General features: G+C 34.0%; 1 protein-coding gene across 6 annotated transcripts in view; it reads left to right on the forward strand.

Annotated features, from left to right (window-relative positions):
* RALYL (RALY RNA binding protein like) overlaps nt 1-26,611 on the forward strand; it is an 834,129-nt gene that overhangs the window by 704,238 nt on the left and 103,280 nt on the right. For all 6 annotated transcript variants that reach the window (XM_004276159.3, XM_033439829.2, XM_049700753.1 and 3 more), the window contains 2 exons: nt 7,146-7,193; nt 17,809-17,969. In XM_004276159.3, the coding sequence (XP_004276207.1) occupies nt 7,146-7,193; nt 17,809-17,969 (209 nt within the window). The remainder of the gene's footprint in view (nt 1-7,145; nt 7,194-17,808; nt 17,970-26,611) is intronic.

Consider the following 26,611-nt stretch of genomic DNA (forward strand, 5'->3'; position numbering starts at 1 on the left):
CTCAATGTTGAAAAACTGAAACCATTTCCACTAAGGTCAGGAATAAGACAAGGTTGCCACTCTCACCACTATTATTCAACATCATTTTCAAAGTTTTAGCCACAGCAATCAGAAAACAAAAGGAAATAAAAGGAATCCAAACTGGAAAAGAAGAAGTAAAACTGTCATTGTTCACAGATGACAAGATACTATACATAGAGAATCCTAAAGATGCTACCAGAGTACTACTAGAGCTAATCAATGAATTTGGTAAAGTAGCAGGACACAAAATTAATGCACAGAAATCTCTTGCATTCCTATACAATAATGATGAAAAATCTGAAAAAGAAATTAAGGAAACACTCCAATTTACCATTGCAACAACAACAAAAAATACCTAGGAGTAAACCTACCTAGAGATATAAAAGACCTGTATGCAGAAAACTCTAAGACACTGATGAAGGAAATTAAAGATGATACCAACAGATGGAGAGATATACCATGTTCTTGGATTGGAAGAATCAACATTGTGAAAATGAGAAAACTACCCAAAGCAATCTACAGATTCAATGCAATCCCTATCAAACTACCATTGGCATTTTTCACAGAATGAGAACAAAAAAAAATCACAATTTGTGGAAACACAAAAGACCCCGAATAGCCAAAGCAATCTTGAGAAAGAAAAACGGAGCTGGAGGAATCAGGCTCCCTGACTTCAGACTACACTACAAAGCCACAGTAATCAAGACAGTATGGTACTGGCACAAAAACAGAAATATAGATCAATTGAAACAGATAGAAAACCCAGAGATAAACCCACGCACATATGGTCATCTTATTTTTGTTAAAGGAGGCAAGAGTGTACAATGGAGAAAAGACAGCCTCTTCAATAAGTCGTCCTGGGAAAACTGGACAGCTACATGGAAAAGAATGAAATTAGAACACTCCCAAACACCATATACAAAAATAAGCTCAAAATAGATTAAAGACCTAAATGTAAGGCCAGACACTCTAAAACTCTTAGAGGAAAACATAGGCAGAACACTCTATGACATAAATCACAGCAAGATCCTTTCTGGACTACCTCCTAGAGAAATGGAAATAAAAACAAAAATAAACAAATGGGACCTAATGAAACTTAAAAGCTTTTGCACAACAAAGGAAACCATAGACAAGATGAAAAGACAACCCTCACACTGGAGAATATATTTGCAAATGAAGCAACTGACAAAGGATTAGACTCCAAAATATACGAGCAGCTCATGCAGCTCAATATCAAAAAAACAAACAGCCCATTCCAAAAATTGGCAGAAGATCTAGACATTTCTCCAAAGAAGGTATACAGATTGCCAACAAACACATGAAAGGATGTTCAGCATCACTAATCATTAGAGAAATGTAAATCAAAACTAAAATGAGGTATCACCTCACACCAGTAAGAATGGGTATCATCGAAAAATCTACAAACAGTAAATGCTGGAGAAGGTGTGGAGAAAAGGGAACCCTCTTGCACTGTTAGTGGGAATGTAAATTGATAAAGCCACTGTGGACAACTGTATGGATTTTCCTTAAAAAACTAAAAATAGAACTACCATATGACCCAGCAATCCCACTACTGGGCATATACTCTGAGAAAACCATAATTCAAAAAGAATCATTTACCACAATATTCATTGCAGATCTATTCACAATTGCCAGGACATAGAAGCAACTTAAGTGTCCATCAACAGATGAATGGATAAAGAAGATGTGACACATATATACAATGCAATATTACTCACCCATAAGAAGAAATGAAATTGAGTTATTTGTAGTGAGGTGGATGGACCTAGAGTCTGTCATACAGAGTGAAGTAAGTCCGTAAGAGAAAAACAAATACCATATGCTAACACATATATATGGAATCTACAAAAAATAATGGTTCCAAAGAACATAGGGGCAGGCCAGGAGTAAAGACACAGATGTAGAGAATGGGCTTGAGGACATGGGGAGAGGGAAGTGTAAGTAGTGACACAGTGAGAGAGTAGATTTGACATATATACCCTACCAAATGTAAAATTGATAGGTAGTGGGAAGCAGCTGCATAGCACAGGGAGACCAGCTCAGTGATTTGTGATCACCTAGAGGGGTGGGATAGGGAGGGTGAAGGGAGACGCAAGAGGGAGGGCATATGGGGATATATGTATACGTATAGCTGATTCACTTTGTTATACAGAAACTAACACAAAAATGTAAAGCAATTATACTCCAATAAAGATGTTAAAAAAAAAGAGTGTGAATGTGCAGCTCTACACAATCACTTTACCACTTCCTATTTCCCATTAAAGTTTGAAGGAATCTGAGCAAATAGAATATAGATACATTGTAAAGTAGAATAAAAGTTGTAAATGTGTTCAAGATTTAAAATTTCAAATATAAACTCTTTGTGTTAAACATTCAAAACTAGTGTTTCAGTTTTCTAAAAAGTCAATTACTTGCCCTTTAGCACTGACCATGCCCCCAAAGGGCAAAAAAGACACTTACAGGAATTAGCTTCCTCCTGGACAATGCCTTAAACATCTAATTTATTATCATTTTTATTTCAATGGCCTAAGAACCAGATTGTCACAGAAAACTACCACAGAGAAAGTTGCAAAAGTTCCTCCTTTAAAAGCCAAAATATATTAACTCATGAGCATAACAGCACCACTCTTGGCTTATAGCGGGGAATGGGGATCTTTTTTAATGTGAAAGACAAGTTTTTCCTACCAATACAATTCAGGATACATAAAATACCTTGTAATGCTGAATATGACTCCTGGAAATGCCATTTTTTGACATCTAACTTCAAATAGAGATTGACACAGAAAGAAAAAAGAAGAGATTTTTAAGAGAGAGAGAGAATCTGCAGGAGGAAAAAAAAAAGACAAAAAAAAAAAAAAAAGAACTGAGGGCGGGAAAGATACTGAGGAAAGCACAGCAGGCATGAATCAGACTTGTCCCGTGGTGACTCATCTCCTTGAATCTCTTCCTCTTCCCTGGAAATCCAGCTTGATTTTACAGCTTATGACCTGAGCCAACTACAGCCATGGCATTTCTGCTAAAATCCAAACCATTAAGACAAAAGCAGCCTTGCCAAGATTATACAGATTTGTTTGTGCATTTTATTTCAGTTTTAACTTGACAAGTAAAATTGAGTTTATGATGGCAGAAAGTGGGACTTGGAGATCAATTTAGGATGCTTAGCTATAACTTGTTCTTGTAAATATGCCTTAGCAGTCAGGTTGAACAAAAAATAAGCAGATTGGACAAGATAAGTTAAGCATAGACTGAGAAAAATAAAAATATATTTTTTTTCTTATGCACTTTTCAATTTCCAGAAGGCTGGTAAATTATTGAAGTATTTCTTAAAGGTATAAGACGTGAGTAGAATCATCACTGTCATCCACATTAATAATAGTTCATATTTTCTTCTTGCTATTAAACTCCACTCTCTGAAGTTATAAAGTATTTTAAAAGAGTTTCAGAAAAAAAGGTAAAACACTTTAGCCACTATTCTCTCTCTATCTGGTCACATCTGAAAATACTGAGAATTAGCACTGTGTGGAAATTACTGTCCTATCAAGCAATAGCTATTTAATGCATCTAAAATGTCTATCACCATGTCTGATGCTTAGGTTAATATCAAATTAATGTATTAGAATCAGTAACTTCTCAACATTATTTAATTATTATCATTATTATGACTGTTAATATTTAATTTCTAAGATAGTTCCCAGGTCCTTAAGAAAGACAAGGCAAGAGGCTGGGAGAATATTTACATGTCAAAATGTCAGAGAATTTATCAATACAATTACAAGTTTTCTGAAGTAAATGCTTAAGCAAAGAGAGGTCAGAGGACTATATTCAGGAAGAAATCTATAGTTTAGGCAAGCTGGGCAGGATATTAAGGCCATCTTGATCACCGCTAGACTGTGAGATTCCTGAACAAAGACAGAATAATTTCACTTCTAAATGCAAGTGCCTCTTACAGTTCCTGACATATAGGTCCTTACTCAAGTTTTGGCAAATGAGCATATGAATGACTATGCTGTACTAGAATACTTATCTGTGTTATTTAGGATATTTAATATATCTAGACCTCAGTGTCCTGTAAAATTAGGATAACACTCTACATCTTATAGACTACTGTTAAGGTTAAATCAGATTATGTATGGAAAAGCATCAAGAATAATGTTTCAATAACTAGAATGTTTCCTTCCCCAGGCATCATGTTTCATAAACAAAGTCTCAACAAAATTCTTAAAATGATATATTGTTTTGATTATCTTTTTTTTCTTTGCTTTGGCTGTTGGAAACTTTATTTGTGTTATCCAAATATGAATATTATTATACGTACATTTGTATTCAACAAACATATTCTTTTTCCCCCCAGCTTTATTGAGGTATAATTGACATATTGTGTAAGCATAAGGTATACAAGATGTTAATTTGACACACTTATATATTGCAAAATGATTACCACCATAGAGTTAGTTAACATGTCCGTCATACCACAAAATGATCGTTTCTTAAGTATCTGTCATCAAATGAATAGATAAAGATGTGGTATGTATATTCAATGAAATATTATTCAGCCATGAGAAAGAAGGAAATCTTGCCATCTGTGAAAACATGATAGACCTTGAGGGCATTATGCTAAGTGAATTAAGTCAGAGAAAGACAAATCCTGCATGGTATCACTTATATGTGGAATCTGAAAAGCAAAACCCATAGAAACAGTAAAATGGTAGTTGGCTGGAGCTGGAGTTGAAAGAAATGGGGCTGGTCAAAGTGTACGAACTTTCAGTTGTAAGATAAATAAGCTGTGGAGATCTACCAATATGTTCTTAAAAATAATCAGCCATAAGGTACAACAATGATGACTCATGACAAATGTGTATGAAAGTAACATAACCTTAAACTTGAGACTTCCAAACAAAAGTTTGGATAAAGTGTCATCATACCCCTTATCTGCAGAAGAAACCAAATCACAATGAAAATTATATGTACTGCTATTTCAGGAAACTTTTGAGGTGAAATTTATACCTTGGATTTGGTGCTAGCCAGTAAGTTTTCTTTAAAATCCCTCAACACAACATCATAGTTGAGTCTAACACCGGCAATATCAACTAAAGTATTAAACATTACGACTTAAACAATCTGTGACTGTGGGACAAAAAGGGTTACTTTTGCTCTTACTGCTTCAGCAGTGGTCTCATTTTCTTCCTTTGTTTACAGAGGTAGATATACAGCAGCACTGCTCTGGCTAGACAATGCTTGGTCTTCCATCAGACACTCACATGGAATAGGTCTTCACTTTGCACTTCAGAACTTGCGTTCAAAGTCATTGTGTTCCATTAGACTGGTTGGAGGTGAAACCAACCCTCTCTGATGGGCTATGTATGCTATAGCAGGTTTTCTCCACCCTGCCATATGTAACAAGTGTCAGGACAAATACATACACTTATCCGGAAAACCAGAAATAGCAAGCCCTACTCAATATGTTCTTTCACTTTTCCTAACATAAGAATAGTTAGAAAGTAAAGGACCATTAAGTTGACCATCTGGGGAATATAAAATGACTTGCCTGTTGTACAGTGGTTAAACACAGAATTGCCATATGACCCAGCAATACTCTTTTTAGGCATATACCCAAAGGGGATGAAAGCAGGAACTCTAACAAATGCTTGTGCACCGATGTTCATAGTAGCACTATTCACAACAGCCAAGAGGTGGAAACAACACAGATGTCTATTAATGGATGAATAGGTAAACAAAAAGTATATATATACAATGAAGTATTATTTAGTTATAAAAAAATGGAATTATGATATGTTACAACATCGATAAACCTTGAAATATTATGCTAAGTAAGATAAGCCAAACAAAAAAGGACAAATATTGTATGATTCCACGTATATGAGGTACCTAGAATAGGGAAATTCATAGCAACAGGAGCAGTCACTGGGGCTTGGTGGGCGGGGCCAGGGGAAGGAGGGAATGGAGAAGTATTGTTTAATGGATACAGAGTTTCAGTTTGGGATGATAAAAAATTTTGGAAATGGTTAATGGTGATGTTTGCACAACATTGTGAATGTACTTAATGCCACTGAATTTTGGCATTAAATATTGACTACAGAAAGCTTAGAAAGGTAAATTTTATGTTATATATATATATATATTACAACAATAACAAATGAATAAACATTTTAAATGATTAGTCCCATGCAGTAGAGATACTCCATTCATCACGGGATTAAATTTCTTCCAAGCTAGGGAGGGTTGCATGGTGTCATAAAAAATAGCTCCAGACATGGATTCAGAAGTCTTTCTCTGAAGCTTCAGCTCTGTCACTTACTAGTGATAAAAATTTGAGATAGCCTCTTAGGTCCCGTGCACATTAGTTTTTTTCCAGTTATAGTATCCAACAGAGTTGTTGTGAGGACTTAAAATTAAAAGGAAATAATTCATATAAAGTGCTTTGTAAACAACAATTGTACAAGTGGATGGGGGAAATTTTTTTTTACATTCCTTTAAGGAGCTTGTTAATAATCTTATCACTAAAATGTATGTATTAATTCCTATTTAAATGCCCTAAATTATTGTTATTGTTGGTAAGACTCAAAGTGTTTTTTTTTTAATTTTTCTCTCTATAAAGTATTGAATCACAAGTTTTTAGAATCAAAAGGAAATGCTGGATTTCTGAGGAAACTACATTTCTATTTACTTTTCTAACAATGAATGCATCATTAAACCCTTTCATTTATGTTATTTCAATACCATTTGTTTAATGTTCATTTAGCCTCAGTATACATACCTTAGGAAAAAAGGATAGCTATATTATATCTTGTCTGGGGTAAGAAAAATGGTCCTACAAGTAGTTCAAGTATTAAAAAATTAATTTTGCTTTCTGCTCTCAGCTTCCATTCCAAACTACTCAATCCATTATCAGTCTTTTCATTGTCAAACATATAATGAGTTTGATACGGCATTATATCCAATTAGACATTATCTTGTAAAGCCCTTTGGATACATAATTACATTGAAAAATAAATATTTAAAAGTAACAAATGTATTGCTATCACATTATAAATTAATACCAAAATTGCTGTTGTCAACAAATAATTTTTTGTTTCCCTCCTTAGTGGTTATGTCTTTGACTATGATTACTACAGAGATGATTTCTACAATAGGTATGTAAATTTCTCATCCTTCTTTCCCTTTGACTTAAATTATGTTTTAACTGTTCTGTACATTTCATTCACAGGTATTATTGATTAATACATTTAAATAATATTTTATAGTAAAAAAAAGTCCCAATAAAATATAAGATAGCCAGATTTTTCTATTTTGATTGTACTTACTGAAATATAGTAGATCTTGGACTTTCAGAATTCAGAGGTGCTTAAGCCTAAAATTTGGTTTCTAATGTTTGGATGATATTCTAAAGATTGAATTAACCCATATTATTTTCCAGATGTGTAGGTGACTTGGAATTCTTCAAGACTGAGAGATTTATAAATTCAGAAAATGAGTACAACCTTCTAAAATACATCTGCTTTCATACAACACATAGATTCAGTAAAAATTAAGGACAATTCTTGCTTTGCATAGCAGTGTGTGACCATAAAAGAAAACCATGCAGAGTGATGTTAATAATCAATGGGGGGAAATAGGATTTTTCCATGACCTTTAACAATTTTTTGTCAAAACATTAAAAACTCTTTTATGTTATAAATATACATATTTACACATGTATACATATATTTAAATTCCCTCTTCATACGTATAGGAAAATACAGTGAAACTAATAGCTATTTAGTACACTAATTTAAAATTTTAACACTGTAATGTAAAAATACTGAGAATTAGTTTGCTTCATTTCTTTGTAAAAAAAGACTTATCGAAAGTAATTTGAACAGCACTTGCCTTCTTCTTTTATTATAATATGGAGAAAGCACCTCTTTTATTCCTTGGTGAATTGTCATACTCCCAAGACTGGATCAGCTTTGACATTTTATTAATGTTGTGAACTACCTCTGAGACTTCCCTCAGTATGTGGTTCTTTTGCCAAGTGTCACTTCCTCTGGGACATCTTTGTCCCCTTCCAGCACATCACAACCACTTTCTCATTTATGTCAATATGTTTTAATTTCAACTTACAATAGCATATTTTAATATAACATCTTTAATTTCTGATATTTTCCTTTTAGATGTAATTTTATGTAAAGGAATGCATTTATCTCTGGCTTAAACCACTATTTTGCTTCATCTGTGGGCACTGTGTTTAAGGAAGTCAATTTATGATACCTTGTGGGAATTTTTTTTTTTCAGGTAAACTGTATATCAAATAGCTTTGTGGATTTTGAAGGAATTTTTGGCATTCAGGGCCATTTTTAGGCTGTGCAAATCAATCCTTAGGGCTTTCTGGGGAGCATACTACTTAAAATTCATATAAACATATCGGATGTAATATATATATTTGGAATAAAAGAATATGTTTTATTTTACTAAGTTCCTCTGCCTCCATCTCTAGAGTCTCTTGAATACAAGAGTGTCCACAGCCCTATAGTCAGCTATTTCTCCTCTAATTCCATTTACATTTAATTTTATTTCCAGTGTTACTTTTCAACTCTTTGCTGCACCAATCCCTTCTTTTGATTATCCATTTTTATAAAATGCCACATGGATTTATCACCAGCAGACAAGGAAACAATACAACTACACATTTGCTATCCTTGTGTGAACTAACAGATGCACAGGGACAAATCACTGACAGACTTTGAAAGAGGTGATGTGATTGGCCACTGATCATCATGAGCATCTGTCATTTACTTATTGATTTGTGGACTGAAAAACTAGCAGCAAAGCTTGGACTTTATGAAATTACTCACAGTTAATATATATGGGGTAACTGAAATTTGTTTTGTGCTGTTGGGGGACTGGTGTTATTTAACTAAGCATTGGTAATTGAGATATTAGAGATATGCAAAACAAGGACTGACTGTGTGTAGATAGATCATTGGACCACACACACACAAAATGAGGTAAATATTGTTTAAGGCTTTAATTGTAAATAAATTCATTCAAACAAACAAACAAAAATTCCAAGGCATAAAAATGCAAACAGAGAAAAACAGAATAGACATTTTAAATAGGGAAGAAACTTCATAATCCCTTGTAAGGGTCTTGCTCTCTCTGCTCCAGCCACGAGGGTCCTTTTTCAGTTCCACAAGAACACGGTGTTCCTTCCTGCCTGGGGACCTTCTTCTGATTGCTCCTTCTCATACCTCACTCCACCGTCAGTTAACTTGACTTCATCCTTCAGATCTCAGCATGAACACCTCTCTCAGACTAAATGAGGTTCCTCTGTTCCCCTCTCAGCACCTGTTACTATTCCTTCACAGCACTGTTCCTGGTTTTTATTGCTATATTTCTCTCTGCAACAACAGTATTTGATTTATGTCCTTCCTTCCTCCAAAAGGGCAGGGAAGATGCTCAGTTTTGCTTATTGTATCCTCAGGGACTATCATCAAGTCTCACACATAGTGGATACTCAATTTTTGTGATTAATTCATCTCCTTAGATTTAGAGACATTTTGTTTTCTCCAAGGTCACATAGTTAATTAGTGGGAGAACTACAATCATAAACTAGGTCTCCATTTATACTCAACAACCAACTGTGTGGATATGCAAAACAGAAGAGGAGCAATGTCAGTCTATGGTTTTACATAACAGGAAATAAGCTTATCTGCATGGAAATTAGATCCACAACCATACCTTTATCACCACTATGTTCAAACTACTGAGTTAAGCAAATGATTTCTCTAGTCAACCCTTTAGGACCAAACATGAATTTTTAAGGATGGTTTTCTCAAATAATTTTTATAATTTCTATAAAATATAATATTTTATTTTAAATATTAAATAGCTTATAATAACTTGTCCTAATGATGTGAAGATCTGACAGCATTAAAATAATCCCAGTTACTACGAAAGATAACATTTAAATATTCTTTATTTAAAAATTTTAGTTTTTGACAAATGTAAATTTTAGTTTTTGACAAATGTAAAAACATTTTCTGATATGCTTTTATGTTTCAGGATGCAGAACACTGTCTTCATTGCTATGAATAAAGTTTTCAATTAATATACATTGTCTTTTAATCTGTTAATATGAAAATGTTTTTGCATTGTAATCTCTTAAGTATTTTCTATCATGTGATTTCCTTCCACATTGAAAGAATTTCTACCTAAAATGAAGTAGATGGTAGGAGACCCAAGTTCTGGTAATTAACCTGTAACTTTGGGCAACTAGGTAGGTTTTCAGTTTTTCATTTTTAAAATGAAGCCAATATCTGCATTTGCATTTTATCAATAAAAATCATTAGATAGATTAGACAGATGATAGATAGGCAGATAGGCAGATTTTACATGCAAAAGAGCAAGAGTCTTAATCAGCAAATAATTACAGAGCCTGAAGCTTTCAGATGACACTCCACTACACAAAAAAGCTAACTCTGAACAATTTCCAAAATCATTTATTTGTCTTATATAAAATCTGTTTGGTTTATAAGTGTTCAAAGATCAGTATGGGTGTATTGCTAACAGACTCTCTGAGCAGTCTGTGCCCTCATTAGTTTATGTTTCATTTTTTCACTTGGCTAAGAAAGACAGAAGCATCTGCCACTAGTAGAGGTAGTCAGGAGTTCCCTGTGAACATAGATCCCCAGGAAAGGAAAACAGAGTGGAGAGGCTGGAGAAGAGAAATAGCTTACCAAGTCAGTGCTAACAGTTTTATCCACACTAATTCCTCCTTAGTTACTCTCTGCTTGTAGTTATGGTTAATTTCTTTTCTCTTTTTACTAGTGGTGCAAACTTGGGCAACTTATTTAATACCACAAAAACTATTGTCTCATCTATGAAGTGAGCATGAATTTAATGCCTACCTCATAAGATTGTTCTAAGGATTAAATGAAGTAACACATTTTCATGACCTGCATTATGCCTGGTATGTTTTTTGTGCTTAATCCATGTTAGCTACTAGTAACCATTAACGGTAACCATTAACAGTGATGGAGAATATGTTTCTTATACTGTTATTCATGTAGCAGTGTCCCTATGACAGAGCAATACACTGGTTGCTCAGTTGTCCTTCCATAATAGTCCATCGTGACACCTCTGGATCATTCTGTTTGCATTGTTTTCCCTCCTCCTACTCCCCCCCAGAACATTCTAGTTGCAGCTGAACACTCTTATCTGCAGAGAGAGACCATTCAGTTATTTCCATTAACTCCATGCTGCTTGGTTTTCTGTCAGGAAAATGGAAATCATACAGTTATGTTGAACAAGGAGAATTGTTTGTAAAAATTTTCTAACTATGTATTAAGGAACTGAAAAGGCAAAAACAAATAAACAGCAACAATAAAACCCACAGTGGTATGATGGAGTTAGCAAACTACAGGAAGCAGCTACCACCTCTAGGGTTGGGGAAACAGAGGAAAAGATGGGATTATCAAATATCACTGTAGAAAAGGGGATTTGCACAACTCACAATGTGAGTAGGAGGTTCTGCTTAGCTGCTGCTGCTGTATCTGAGCCCAGAGGGGGAACCCGTGGGGCTGGAACCCAGACCTCTAAGGGGGCAATACCAACTGGTGCCAGGATCTCTGAGGAAGTGTGAAGACTGTTCTGCAAATGTTGCAAAATTACTCAAACTGGATTCAGTTGCTACTACTGGAATGAATTTTTGCTGCCAGGGTTAAGAAACAAGGCTAGAGTAACGCTGACAAGAAAAGGGACCCAAAACAAAAACAGGAAGCAAAGCAGGAAGGGTCAAGTTCTCTCTTCCTCTTCCAGTCTCCTTCTCAGGTCCTTAATTGGCTGAGCCTAGCAAGGAGCCAGCTGGACCCCACAGAAATGTGGTTTGCAGACTCCCAACCCCAGATGTGACTGAATGTCTCACATAAGCTGAGAGATAATACCTTAATAACTGACATTGATTTACATCCTATTGTTAGCCTATTTCTGCCAGTTTTGGGAATTCTAATGTAATTTGGGATTTTCAACCCTTAAACTGTTTCAGCTTAGAAAACTTCTCTACACAAAGTTCCATCTTAATGTAATTGTTTTGGTACATTTATCCAGCAGTAATTTTTCCAAAAACTAATTTAGTGTCTATCCATGGTTTCAGGGATCATGAAGAGTATCACTAAATAATAGAATTGAGTGGTTATTCTAAACTTTCATTTTTTGTATTACACAAAGAATTGCTCAATAATTTACAGCATTCAGTGACATTGTCTTTTAAAATGTCAAGTGTGACTCTACATGAAAAACATCACGTTATTAAAATGAAACATAAATATATATACTCTTCCAAGTAAAGTGAAAGGAGGAGTATACCTAAAATTATATTGAACACCCCTGAGGAATGTTTTCAATTTCTGAGATATTAGCAGTTTTAATCCAACCTTTTTTCAATAGTATCAGGAAAGGCACTGAGCCATTTATAACCTCCAGTAATGAATAAATGTGTATTGACAGAGAAAAAGAAATGCCAGAGCTGCTTTTCCATATTTTATATATATATATATATATATATATATATATATATATATATATATATATATATATATATATATATATATATCAGTGATTCAAAATCTGTATTGTTCAGATCTGGATCCATTTTGACCTTGTGTAAATTAACATAAGAGAAGCTACCAGAGTTGAAGTTAATGAAAAAAACTCTGTCAAGTTGCACTTGTCTCAGATCATTGATTATAGAGCACAGTATATATTCATGAATACTGGAAAAACATATTAGCAAGAAGCAACATCTATTTCACTGTGCAAATTTAAATTACCATCTGATAGAATGGGATTCCACTTAAAACATTTGGAAACAGTAGCATGGCCCAGTTGACAAAGGGTGTGATTTGGAGTTAGAAGCAAGTTTCAGGCCTCGGTGTGCATGTGTTGACTGGTTAAACTTGGGGGAGTCATCTCATCATTTTTTCACAGGTTTCCTTCATGGGCAAAATGGCTTAACAACACACACATTACAGAATTGTAATAATTAAATAGGAGAATCATTTTATTGATTTATAACCTCACCATTGCTATTTAATTACATTCACTTTTTAATTACCCACAGCTGTATACAAGATATAAAAGATAGAAAAATTGTACAAAATATAAAGGTTAAGTTAAGATCAAAATATTGCCAAAAAAAGATCATTGACAATTTCAGAAAGCCCTTTAAAAGCATGTTCAAGAAGCATTTGTACAAGATTGGGGATGGAGCCTGATGTGGGGTGGGTTGTTGGCACGGGTGGCTTCACTGAAAATCTTGGAAAAGTTTAGGGAGAAAAAACAGAAATGAGAATTACTCATTGACTGGTCTCAAGTGTAGTGTGCCTTTAAAAAGTATTTTCGGATTCAGTTGTAACCAAAAGCTTATTTGAAGTCAAGGTAGAAATTATAAACAGAATTTTGAGTACTTCAAACAGTATAGAAAAGAGATATACTAATAGGCTAGAATCATTCATGTGGATTTCAAATATATCCTTTCTTAAAAATGAATAGGCACCTTAATTTGGTTTTATAGACTATTTTTACCAGAAGTTAAGCATGCTGAAGACGGAAGGGTGCAAGGTTGAATCAAGACAGAGCTGGAAATCTTCTCTGGTCCTAGAGTTAATGATCTTCATTTATCTGCTAAAAGACCCCAGTGAGAACACGGCCCTGAATTTGTTGTCAGAATTTGGCTCTGGGCAGGTCAGTTATTTAACCCTAAGTCTAGACTACATTGTTTGGTTAGCATTTAACCACGTAGGGACTGTAAGTTTGGGTTCATAAATAAAGAAAACGAAAAACTCTTTTTTATGAGGGAAATTTAGAAGAAAACAGGTAATTACTGCTTCTTAAATTACTATTTATCTAAATGAAATTTTAGTGTTCAGTGTAATATGCAAATATTACATTTTCAATTTTTTTTCACAAATTTTAAAATCACATTGGTTGACAGTGAAAAATAGGCATCAAGTCAAAACTCCATCAATCAAGAAATGATTTACTAGTCTGTGGTGTATCTACTTGAGAAAATGCACCACAGCAATTAAAATAAACATTAGGAAGACCATTTAGCAAACTTGAGAAACGTTCTTAATATAAATCAAAGAGAATTAGCCAGGATACATGACTGTACATATATTATGTTTTCAGTTATGTGCAAAATATGGATGCTTGTGGGAAAAAAAATAGAGAATGACAGTAGTTGTTTTAGGGTGAGAGATTGGTAGTTGTTTTCTTTCCATGTATTTTTTCTGAAAATACATGTAAATGTTGCTTTATTATTGTTGAAGTTTAATAATAATAAACTTTTAGTAAAAACAAGAATTCAAAATTATATTCATTTTATATGTCAGCATAACTTTAAATTGCCTTTGTCCAAAAAGCAACTTATTAAAATAACTAATATCCTTATTCTTTCTAGAGACAAGGTATGTCTATTTTTATCAAGTAAATCAATATTAAAATTGTTTACCAGTTTTTAGCTTTTGCTTGATAATGAAATTATACATGAAATAATGATAATGATATTATTAAAGAAAACAAAATTCCAAACAAGAAATGGGGACATGAAAAGTAGAAATGTTTATTCAATAAAATAGACCCTCAAACGTCCTCAGTTTGTTGCTTTTATTAAAATCTGACTACATTTATGTTATTTACTGATTGAAAGTAGGTCTTTTAAAGTTTTTATTTTAAAATAGACCTTAGGGAAGGGAGAATTATGTGTTTGACTTCATTATAAATCATTAGCTATTTGACCTGTAAACATTATGGGAAAAACAGTATTCTAACAATATTAGGGGAAATGAAGGACCATTACAGAAAAGGAAAGGGAATGTAATTCTGGGAGTGGAAGAACAAAAAACCAAGAGGACGGAAGAAATTTTAAGCTTTTAACTGACCTTGGAGATTTGGATTCTATTTAATTCTATTGTATGGCAATTTTTGTTGGACTATTTTCTTTGATTTGCTATAGACAGGATTCGGATGAGAAAGACAATGCTTGTGTCTCCTTCACAGGCTGCCTTTCACCTACTTCCTTCTGCATTTAGAAGAGCCCCTACATCTCATCCTGCAATCCCAGAAAGCTGACCCCTTCCCATCCTTATCCTGTTATGTTTTTATGCTTTAGGACAATACCCAGTCTTCCTTCTTTTTATTTCTGGTAAACTCAACTTTGCCCAGTGAAAATTAACAAACATCCCAACTCCATTAAAATTTAAAATTATATTCTCACAAGAAATGCCCATTTAGCTTTGTTTGTATATTACAATATCACTTTTTAAAAATTAAGTTCTGATGCCGCATATCTTCCCAACACAGTGACAGAATAAATTGGTAAAACCTGATTCCATGGTGAGAAAGGAGTCATGTTTCTTTGAAGCAACACATCAAAATATTCAGAGAACAAGGGTTACTTCCTATAGGAATTTACAACAAAGAACACAACACACACTGAGCATTTTACTAAAATGTACATCCTATACTAAAAGTATGTCACAAGTACAGTGAACAAATGTAGCTCTCTTTTCTCCACAGGAGAGTAGGCCTGGCCAACACTGGAAGCTTTGTAATCCCTGTTTGGGGGGAAGCAATAGAAATATTGATAAACATTGCAGTTAAAATATTATTGAATTGCATTTTAATTGAAGTAGCAGTGAATATGGTGACTTTACTTGGCCTGCATTTCCAGTATAGCATTTTTACATCATTATACATTTTAGTTGTGCTTTAGAAATTTTCTTAACCCAGTGTATAGATTAGTTTATTTAATGAACCTGCTAAATTGCATTTTCAAGTCCTGGGGAAATTGTTCCTCCAAAAGAGCTTGCCATTCATCTCAAGCAGCAACTTCTACCCTGGGAGAGATCAGTCAATTGTCATATTTCTTTTCCCTCAATAGCTCTGGGTGTTTTAGCTCATGAAAAGTGCCTTAGTATCTTGGTTCACTGACTTAAGTTGCTCTGTGATTTCAACTTATAAATAAGTAATGTAGACTTTGTTTTGTGATTGAAATGAGGGGCAGGCTTAGTTGACCCTTTTGATTTTCCAGCCCTTAGTGGTATGAATGAGATTCACAACCCTTTTCAGCCTCATCCTGTCTATATCTTTTGAAGCAAACTATAATGTGTTGACATCCATGACCTGCTATTTGCTGGCAGTTCTGTGGCTCTAATGGACTTTGCTTATGCACAGAGGATGACACCTCTCTTTAACTCTGTCTCGTTTCATTTATTTTCCTTTCCAGACATCTCTTAGTATTTCCCTAGCATGTTTCCAAATCATTTTTGGACAGTGTAGCTCTCTAATGTAGAAGACAATCCTAGTACTAAGTTCTGCTTTAAAGGTGTTTTATATACAAATTTTCTTCTCCATACTGTCATAGTTTTCATTGTTTATGAATGAATATTTGGAAACCAGCCTATCTTGTTATTATATTTCATTTACTATTTTCCAAAAAGAGATGATCACATTTCCATCTGTATGTGTAAATGAGATGTAATTTTATGAAATAACCTATTATAGAAGGTTTTAGATATTTTAAAATTTAAAACTGTTCTAGTTTTCTCATTTCTGTCTTTCACATTATTTTTATTGACTGTTTTAAAGCAGTTATGAGAATGTAATCCATATAATGGTGTCACAGTAAACTACATAATAATCATCATTCTAAGTCAATAACACTATTTTCTTTATAGTGGACAAAGTAATAATACCTCTGGTTCACTGGCAAATAGAATATATATATCATATTTTTTTCTCTGAACCTTTTATTCTGCTCAAATGTGCTAAGTCACACAAAAATTTGTTATGTGTATGCAGTATAAATAATATGAAACTTTGAATCTATTAATTATATATTTATATAAATGAGTAAATATTCTTATACTTTTGAGTCCTTTCATTGTTTAATGGAAATGCCTTGGTTGTAGTGAATACCATTTTTCACTTTTTAGCAGAAACTTCAAAGATTTTACTGGTATTCTTTTTTGTTAGAGAATTTTTTAATAGCTAACTACAAATATCTCTAGTCTCAATTTGCATGTCTATCCAATAGTCAGAATAGTAAAAAAGTTATCCTGATAAATATTTCCCACCAGTTCTTTAGTCAACAAAGGTTTGTCCTCATGCTATGGGCATTTCATTCAAACTCAGCCTCCTTTTTTCTGTAGTCAGCTGAGCCTTTCATTACTTAAGGAAATCCTTAGAGAGAGGTAAGGAACAATATTGATTTGTCTCTTATAGCTGCCCTCTTTAAACTAGACATACTCCTATTTTTTTTTTCCTTCTGAGTTGTTTTCTGATCATACAGTAATTTTCTTTGTCCCTGATTCTGCATGGTCTATTCCTCCTTTCACACTTATGTGCTAATAAGTATCTGATGTGTTAAAGGAATATTTCTGTTCCTAAAATGGATAAATCTGTTAAATCAAGAAAAGAAATATACTTGGGAATGAAGGTCGACATAATTTCAACATATTGAAAAGCTCCTTGTTCTTTCATACCTTAAAAATGAATTCATATTAAGGGTCAGATTCTGATGCCCAGAAAGCATAGACTATATTAGCATCCTGTTTCTTTAGCAAAAAATGAATCTTCTTGAGGACAACAATGATAACAAAAACATTTATTGACATTTTTTACAAGGCCATTCTCTTAATCGTCTCACACATTTGATAGAACACTTAGGCATAAACCAATTCTCAGCCACGTTTGTATTTTGTGAAGGTTATTTGATTACCATGGGCGTGTGCCTCCACCTCCCCGTGCAGTAATTCCGCTGAAGCGTCCCAGAGTGGCTGTAACAACTCGCAGGGGGAAAGGAGCCTTTTCCATGAAAGGGGGATCAAAATCTACTGCCAGTGGATCTTCTTCATCAGGCTCTAAATGTAAGTATCTTCTTTATTTTATTTCTCTTTAAAGAAGGGGGGTGATACTTATCACTGCATGAATGTCTATACTCAAATTAATCAATGATTATGGAGCATCTGCTGTGTACAATATATGAGAGAAATGTAAAATGTATAAGAAATGGTCTCTGCTTTCCACTACACTACACTGCAGTAGAAAACTGTTTTATTAGAGCAAATAATATGCTTTTGGCCCACCTAGCTTGTGACATATTGAAGTCTTGAAATATAACATGTTGCTTTTAATGAAGAAAAAAATTCACTTCAAAATAGAGTGAATATAGTATCTTTTCAGGGAAACAGTATGCAAATTCAATGCATGTTTTGAATATTTGAGCACTGGGATAATTAAGATAGGCAGAGTAGACAGGTTAAAAGGGTAACTTTCCATACTATTCTAAATCATGAGAATTATGTGTCTGAAAACATGTAATGTCTTAAAAAATAATATATAATTTCACATTAATTAGTAAAAAGTAGAGATACAAACTTCCCAACTAAACAGATTGCTAAATTTTTATATGGACAGATTCAGAAAACTCTAATTTATTAGTAGAATATTATTCCTAAGGAAAGGATAGCAAAATTTCTTGCATTTCTTGAGATTACATTCTACAGAGAAAAGACAGACAAGAGCAAGCAAAGTAAAATCTGAGGTGTTACACAGTAGATCATCACTATGTAAAAGAATAAAGTAGAATAAAGTTGGGAGCACTGTATTTCATTGGATGATGTATGACTGCCTCTCTGACAAGGTGGCATTTCAGCAGAGACCTCATGGAAGTAAGGGAGTGAGAGGGTGGGCTTGAAGCTATCAAGGGTAGAGTGTCTGGGTAGAGGGAAAGGTCAGTGCAGAGATCTTACATTAGAACAAGAAACCAGTGCAGCAGAGGGAGAAAGAGGAAATTAGGCAGGAAATAAGGTATAGGGAGAGCGAGTTCCAGGGCAGCTTGTCAGGCCATTGTAGGGATTTTATAGTTACTCTGCATCTCAGTCTTTCAAGACAAATAAGGCAAATACTGTTATTCCAATGTCACTGATGAGTAAGCACAGAGAAGTTCACATAGTAAATGGTAGGGCCAACACTAGAACTAATGTTTTTTTTCATTTTCATCCCTATATACTATCTACTCTAGAACATTGCCTTCTGTCTTAGTGCCATCAGAAATACTAAGAAAGAACGTTCTTGAAATACTTTGTTTTTACATGAGAATGTGCAAGATGTAGTTACCGGAAGCACTAATGTTTCCAGTAACAAAGTTTTGTGCACTCAGAACTTGACTTAGCTAATATAACCTAAATAGCAAATTACATAGATTTACAGTTTCATATGTACTGACTTATACATTTATCTAATTATTCTATAAATAAAAAATGTGAATTCCCTTTTTGAGTCTTAGTAATAAAAGAAAATGAGATTCTGCAACAATCTCTAAACAGTCTTATATGCTCTCTGAGTATTGTCCAAAAACAAAGAAGTTTCTTGAATTTGGTTCTTGCTGTGGAAAATTGAACATTGAATTGCCTGCTAGGTTTATAGAAGACTTTTTTACCCTAGTAGTGTTAACTTAATTTCAAATAGAAATATCTTAAGCACCTGTGGATTCTTTGCCCTGTAGTCACTTTGAAAACAATGTTTACCAATGGAAACGTTATTGATATTTTGGCCATGGCAGTTCTACATTGTGTAAGAGTATTCCAAGCTTTGCAGAACATTTAGCATCCGTGATCTCCAAACCTGAAAGGCCAACAGCACTCCTCAGTCTTTGTAACAACAATGTGTACCCTTATACATTTCTAAATCTTCCTTAAGGAGATGGTACCACCCTGGTTTAGAACCAATGGATGGTGGCCCTTCTTGGGCAAGAGCAGTTTTGTACAACTCAGCCACTTGATTGCCATAAAACAGAGTGATGCAGAGAAGAGTGGTATTTTACAGTGGTTATTTTGATATAAATATCTTAATATTCAAATGCTTAAGCTGCATTTGGCTTTTTGATTTCTAGTTTTCTTGGGTCATGGAGAGAGAATGAGAATTATAAAATCTTTTTTAAGGATGTTATTAAGAATTTCTCTTGGTTTCATTATAATGAGATTTTGTCTGGAAAATAGGATATATTTTCTCCTTTTAGTATAATACTATGTGTTTGTTTTACCTTGTTGGTTGTATCATCCAATCCTCTGTAGAATTTGTTCTTTTGTGGCAAATTGATATGTCAAATTCTGAAAGTGATTGTTTAAAAATCCTCTACCAGATAGTGACTTTATACAGTTCTTCTTTTCTTCAGGTTTTATTTTATATCCCACATTGCTTGGATGGTTTTTATATGATGTTTTATAATAATAAGAGGAGAAAAATTATAACTAACTTTTTTGGTGTTTGTTCTATGATAACTATTGTTTTAACCATGTATTTTTATATATTAGTGCATATAAATTCATTTAAATATATTAATTTTACATATATTAATTCATTTGTTTCTCATAACTGCCTATAAGTGAAGTATTATTATCATTCCCATTTTATAGGTATAGAAAATGAGGCATAGAAAAGTTAAGGAATATCCCTAAAGTCACAGAGATATTTAATAACAGAGCCAGGAACTACAGCCTGGTTCTAGAGCATCTGTGTCTAGAGTATAGGCTCTTTAGTCTGTGCCCTTTTCAACACTGCCTCTCTATAACTTCTTGGAGAATCGTAACTTTTATTTATATAATATCTCATTTACTATCTTTAGCCTAGAATTTTACTCTGTTTGATACTTTGCTTGATCCTTTACTGATAAGGCTCTCTTTTGGTTTGCATTTCCCTAATATATCCATTTATTCTCCACCTTTCTTTGTCGTTAGTTTCCTGGGGCAAGTGTAATAAATTATCACAAACTGAATGGTTTAACAACAGATATTTGGAGGCTGAATGTCTGAAATCAAGGTGTCAGCAGAGCTGTGCTCTGTCTCTGGAAGTTCTAGGGGACAGTTTGTTCCGTACCTTTCTTTCAGCTTCTGGTATGCTGGCAATCTTTGGCATTTCTTGGTTTACTGACCTACCACTCCAATCTCTGCTTCCATCATCACATGGTCTTCTCCCATGTCTTTGTGTCTGTGTCTCTTTTCCTTCTCTTATGAAGACACTAGTTATATTGGATTAAGACTCACCCTAATGACCTCATTGTGATTATATCTGCAAAGATGTATTTCCAAATAAGGTCACATTTACAGGCACTGGAGATTAGGACTTCAACATATCTTTTGGTAGAATATTTTAACCCATAACACTGTCACTTTATTTTTGCATATTTCCTAAAACAACATATACCTGGATCTTGTTTTTGAAAGCAATATGAAAGTATTTTTTTTTGCAGGGAAGTTTAATACTTTTACATTTATTATATTAACAAATGTATTGGATTATATTTCTTCCATCCTAATTCCAAGTATTTAACTTATTGTTTCCTCTTTTCTTCCTTTCCTTATGCTTGCTTAATGAATTTTCTTTTAATTCCTATCTATTCCCTCTCAACTGCCTTAATTTAGTTATCTATTTTATACATAGTATCAATAGTGTATATATGTCAATCCGAATCTCCCAATTCATGCCCCCATTCTCCCTTGGTATCTGTATGTTTGTTCTCTATGTGTGTCTCTATATCTGCTTTGTAAATAAGATCATCTATACCAAATTTTTCATATTCCATATATATGCATTAATATACAACATTTGTTTTTCTCTCTCTGACTCACTTCACTCTGTATGACAGTCTCTAGGTCCATCCACATCTCTACAAATGACCTAAGTTTGTTCCATTTTATGGCTGAGTAATATTCCATTGTATATATGTACCACATCTTTATCCATTCCTCTGTTGATGGACATTTAGGTTGTTTCCATTTCCTGGATATTGTAAATAGTGCTGCTATGAACATTGGGGTGCATGTATTTTTTGAATTATGGTTTTCTCAGGGTATATGCCCAGTAGTGGGATTGCTGGGTCACATGCTAGTTCTACTTTTAGTTGTTTAAGGAACCTCCATACTGTTCTCCATAGTGGCTATATCAATTTACATTCCCACCAACAGTGCAAGAGGATTCCCTTTTCTCTACATCTTCTCCAGCATTCATTGTAGGTAGATTTGTAATCATGGCCATTCTGACTGGTGTGAGGTGATATCTCATTTTAGTTTTGATTTGCATTTCTCCAATAATTAGTGACTTTGAACATCTTTTCATGCGTTTGTTGGCCATCTGTATGTCTTCTTTGGAGAAATGTCTATTTAAGTCTTTCACCCATTTTTTGGTTGGGTTGTTTGTTTTTTTTGATATTGAGCTGCATGAGTTGCTTGTATATTTTGGAGATTAATACTTTGTTAGTTGCTTCACTTGCAAATATTTTCTCCCATTCTGAGGGTTGTCTTTTCATCTTGTTTATTGTTTCCTTTTAAGTTTAATTAGATCCCATTTATTTATTTTTGTTTTTATTCCCATTACTCTAGGTGGTGGGTCAAAAAAGATCTTCCTGTGATTTATGTCAAAGACTGTTCTGCTCATGTTTTCCTCTAAGAGTTTTGTAGTGTCTGGCCTTACAGTTAGGTCTTTAATCCATTTTGAGTTTATGTTTGTGTATGGTGTTAGGGAGTGTTCTAATTTCATTTCATTCTTTTACATGCAGCTGTACAGTTTTCCAGACACCACTTATTTAAGAGGCTGTCTTTGCTCCATTGTATATTCTGGTCTCCTTTGCCAAGACATGAACTTTAGAAAGCTTCTATTTCACCACTCCCAAACCACCTTGCCTCCTCCTCCACCACCCTTCTCTGCCATACAAGCTCAAGTTTTATACATAAATGTTAGAGTTTTAGTTTCCAGCTTCTGTTAAATATTTATGTATTTTATATCTTTTCTTTCTCATATACTCTGTACTTAGTGCTTCTTTGACCACTCCAAGTGTCTGTTGTCATTACTACACATTAGGACTTAATTTAAAATTTTGTGAGTTTTTTTAGTTATATCCATTCTCCTTTAATTCTTAGGTTTTAGGTTGCTTCTAAAATAATTACTTCGGGTAAATGGATAATATAATTTCTGAATCTATGCATACCTACAGAAGTCTTTATTTTTCCCACATATGCATATTTTGACTTGGTCTAAATTAGTTAACTATATTTCTTTTTCTCTTAGTATCCGATGTACAATATCCTAACATCTTAACCACTTCTAGTATTCTACTTAAATACTGATGTTTGTATCCTTCTCTATCCCTTGTTAGTATTTTCTTTATCTCAACTCAGAAATCTCAGCAAGATGTATCTAGAAGTATATCTTTTATTAATTTTCCTTTGGACTTTATGAACCTTTTGAAAATGAAGGTTCTAATCTTTTGTTGAGGGGAGAGGGATCTTCTTGGAGGTGGCGTAATGTGTGGTATCTGAGACAGAGCACTCAACATGGCAGGGCACTGCTAACATTCTCTGTATTTCCCTCAGTGGAGATTCACAGGCATTGCTTTTAGTAATATTTGTTAATTTTAAATATATATTAAACAATTCCCCCATGTTAATGTTATATTTCACAATTAGAGTATAATGAAATAATTGGTTAAACTAAACATACACGTGGTTCTTATATTAAGTGAAACCAACCAAAGCACATAAATATAATGTGTGAATTTAATGGAGAGGAAGTATACTTAACTTATTGAATGGAGAGCAGAAATGTGAAAAAAATTTGGAATATTAGGTTTAACTAGCAGGGCTTTTTTTTTTTTAATTAGTTTATCTTATTTATTTATTTATTTATTTATCTATTTATATTGAGACAAAATTGACATATAATATTGTGTAAGTTTAAGGTGTACATCATGTTGATTTGATACATTTATACATTGCAATGTGACTACCATCAGAGTTCTAGCTAACACCTCTATCATGTCACATAATTATCATTCATTTTTCTTTTTTTAACATCTTTATTAGAGTATAATTGCTTTACAATGGTGTGTCAGTTTCTGCCTTATAACAAAGTGAATCAGTTATACATATACATATGTCCCCCTATCTCTTCCCTCTTGCATCTCCCTCCCTCCCACCTTCAATATCCCACCCCTCTATGTGATCACAAAGCACTGAGCTGATCTCCCTGTGCTATGTGGCTGCTTCCCACTAGCTATCTATTTTATGTTTGGTAGTGTATATATGTCCATGCCACTCTCTCACTTTGTCCCAGCTTACCCTTCCCCCTTCCCGTATCCTCAAGTCCACTCTCTAGTAGGTCTGCATCTTTATTCCCATCTTGCCCCTAGGCTCTTCTGACCATTTTTGTTGTTGTTGTTTTGTTTAGACTCCATATATATGTGTTAGCATACGGTATTTGTTTTTCTCTTCCTAACTGACTTCACTCTGTATGGCAGTAACTAGGTCCATCCACCTCATACAAATAACTCAATATCATTTATTTTTATGACTGAGTAATATTGCATTGTACATATGTGCCACATCTTCTTTATCCATTCATCTCTTGATGGACACTTAGGTTGCTTCCATGTCTTGGCTATTGTAAATAGAGCTGTGATGAACATTTTGGTACATGACTCTTTTTGAATTACTGTTTTCTCAGGGTATATGCCCAGCAGTGGGATTGCCGAGTCGTATGGTAATTCTATTTTTAATTTTTTAAGGAAGCTCCATACTGCTCTCCATAGTGGCTGTATCAATTTACATTCCCACCAACAGTGCAAGAGGGTTCCCTTTTCTCCACACCCTTTCCAGCATTTATTGTTTGTAGATTTTTTGATGATGGCCATTCTGACCGGTGTGAGATGATATCCCATTGTAGTTTTGATTTGCATTTCTCTAATGATTAATGTTGTTGAGCATTCTTTCATGTGTTTGTTGGCAACCTGTATATCTTCTTTGGAGAAATGCTTATTTAGGTGGTCTGCCCATTTTTGGATTGGGTTGTTTGCTTTTTTGATATTGAGCTGCATAAGCTGATGGTGTATTTTGGAGATTAATCCTTTTTCAGTTGCTTCATTTGAAAATATTTTCTCCCATTCTGAGGGTTGTCTTTTCGTCTTGTTTATGGTTTCCTTTGCTGTGCCAAAGCTTTGAAGTTTCATTAGGTCCCATTTGTTTATTTTTGTTTTTATTTCCATTTCTCTAGGAGGTGGGTCAAAAAGGATCTTGCTGTGATTTATGTCATAGAGTGTTCTGCCTGTTTTCCTCTAAGAGTTTGATGGTGTCTGGCCTTATATTTAGGTCTTTAATCCATTTTGAGTCTATTTTTGTGTATGGTGTAAGGGAGTGTTCTAATTTCATTCTTCTCCATGCAGCTGTCCAGTTTTCCCAGCACCACTTATTAAAGAGGCTGTCTTTTCTCCACTGTATATTCTTGCCTCCTTTATCAAAGATAAGGTGACCATATGTCACCTTATGGGTGGGTTTATCTCTGGGCTTTCTATCCTGTTTCATTGATCTATATTTCTGCTTTTTGTGCCAGCACCATACTGTCTTGATTCTTGCAGCTTTCTTGTATAGTCTGAAGTCAGGGAACCTGATTCCTCCAGCTCCATTTTCTTTCTCAAGTTTGCTTTGGCTATTCGGGATCTTTTGTGTTTCCATACAAATTGTGAAATATTTTGTTCTAGTTCTGTGAAAAAGGCCAGTAGTAGTTTCATAGGGATTGCACTGAATCTGTAGATTGCTTTGGGTAGTATAGTCATTTTCACAGTGTTGATTCTTCCAATCCAAGAACATGGTATATCTCTCCATCTATTTGTATCATCTTTAACTTCTTTCATCAGTGTCTTATAATTTTCGGCATAGAGGTCTTTTGTCTCCTTACGTAGGTTTATTCTTAGGGATTTTATTCTTTTTGTTGCAATAGTAAATGGGAGTGTTTTCTTAATTTCTCTTTCAGATTTTTAATCACTAATGTATAGGAATGCAAGAGATTTCTGGGCATTAATTTTGTATCCTTCTACTTTACCAAATTCTTTGATTAGCTCTAGTAGTTTTCTGGTAGCATCTTAACGATTCTCTATGTAGAGTATCATGTCATCTGCAAACAGTGACAGCTTTATTCCTTCTTTTCCAGTTTGGAATCCTTTTATTTCTTTTTTTTTCTCTGATTACTGTGCCTAAAACTTCCAAAACTTTGTTGAACAATACTGGTGAGAGTGGGCAACATTTTCTTGTTCCTAACCTTAGAAGAAATGGTTTCAGTTTTTCACCATCGAGGACGATGTTGACTGTGGGTTTGTCATATATGGCCTTTATTATGTTGAGGAAAGTTCCTTCTATGCCTACTTTCTGGAGGGTTTTTATCATAAATGGGTGTTGAATTTTGTCAAAAGCTTTCTCTGCATCTATTGAGATGATCATATGTTTTTTCTCCTTCAATATGTTAATATGGTGTATCACATTGATTGATTTGCATATACTGAAGAATCCTTGCATTCCTGGGTTAAACCCCACTTGATCATGGTGAATGATCTTTTTAATGTGCTGTTGGATTCTCTTTGCTAGTATTTTGTTGAGGATTTTTGCATTTATGTTCATCAGTGATATTGGCCTGTAGTTTTCTTTCTTCATGACATCTTTGTCTCGTTTTGGTATCAGACTGATGG

Source organism: Orcinus orca, chromosome 17 (genome assembly GCF_937001465.1).
Source record: "Orcinus orca chromosome 17, mOrcOrc1.1, whole genome shotgun sequence".
Classification (NCBI taxonomy): domain Eukaryota; kingdom Metazoa; phylum Chordata; class Mammalia; order Artiodactyla; family Delphinidae; genus Orcinus; species Orcinus orca.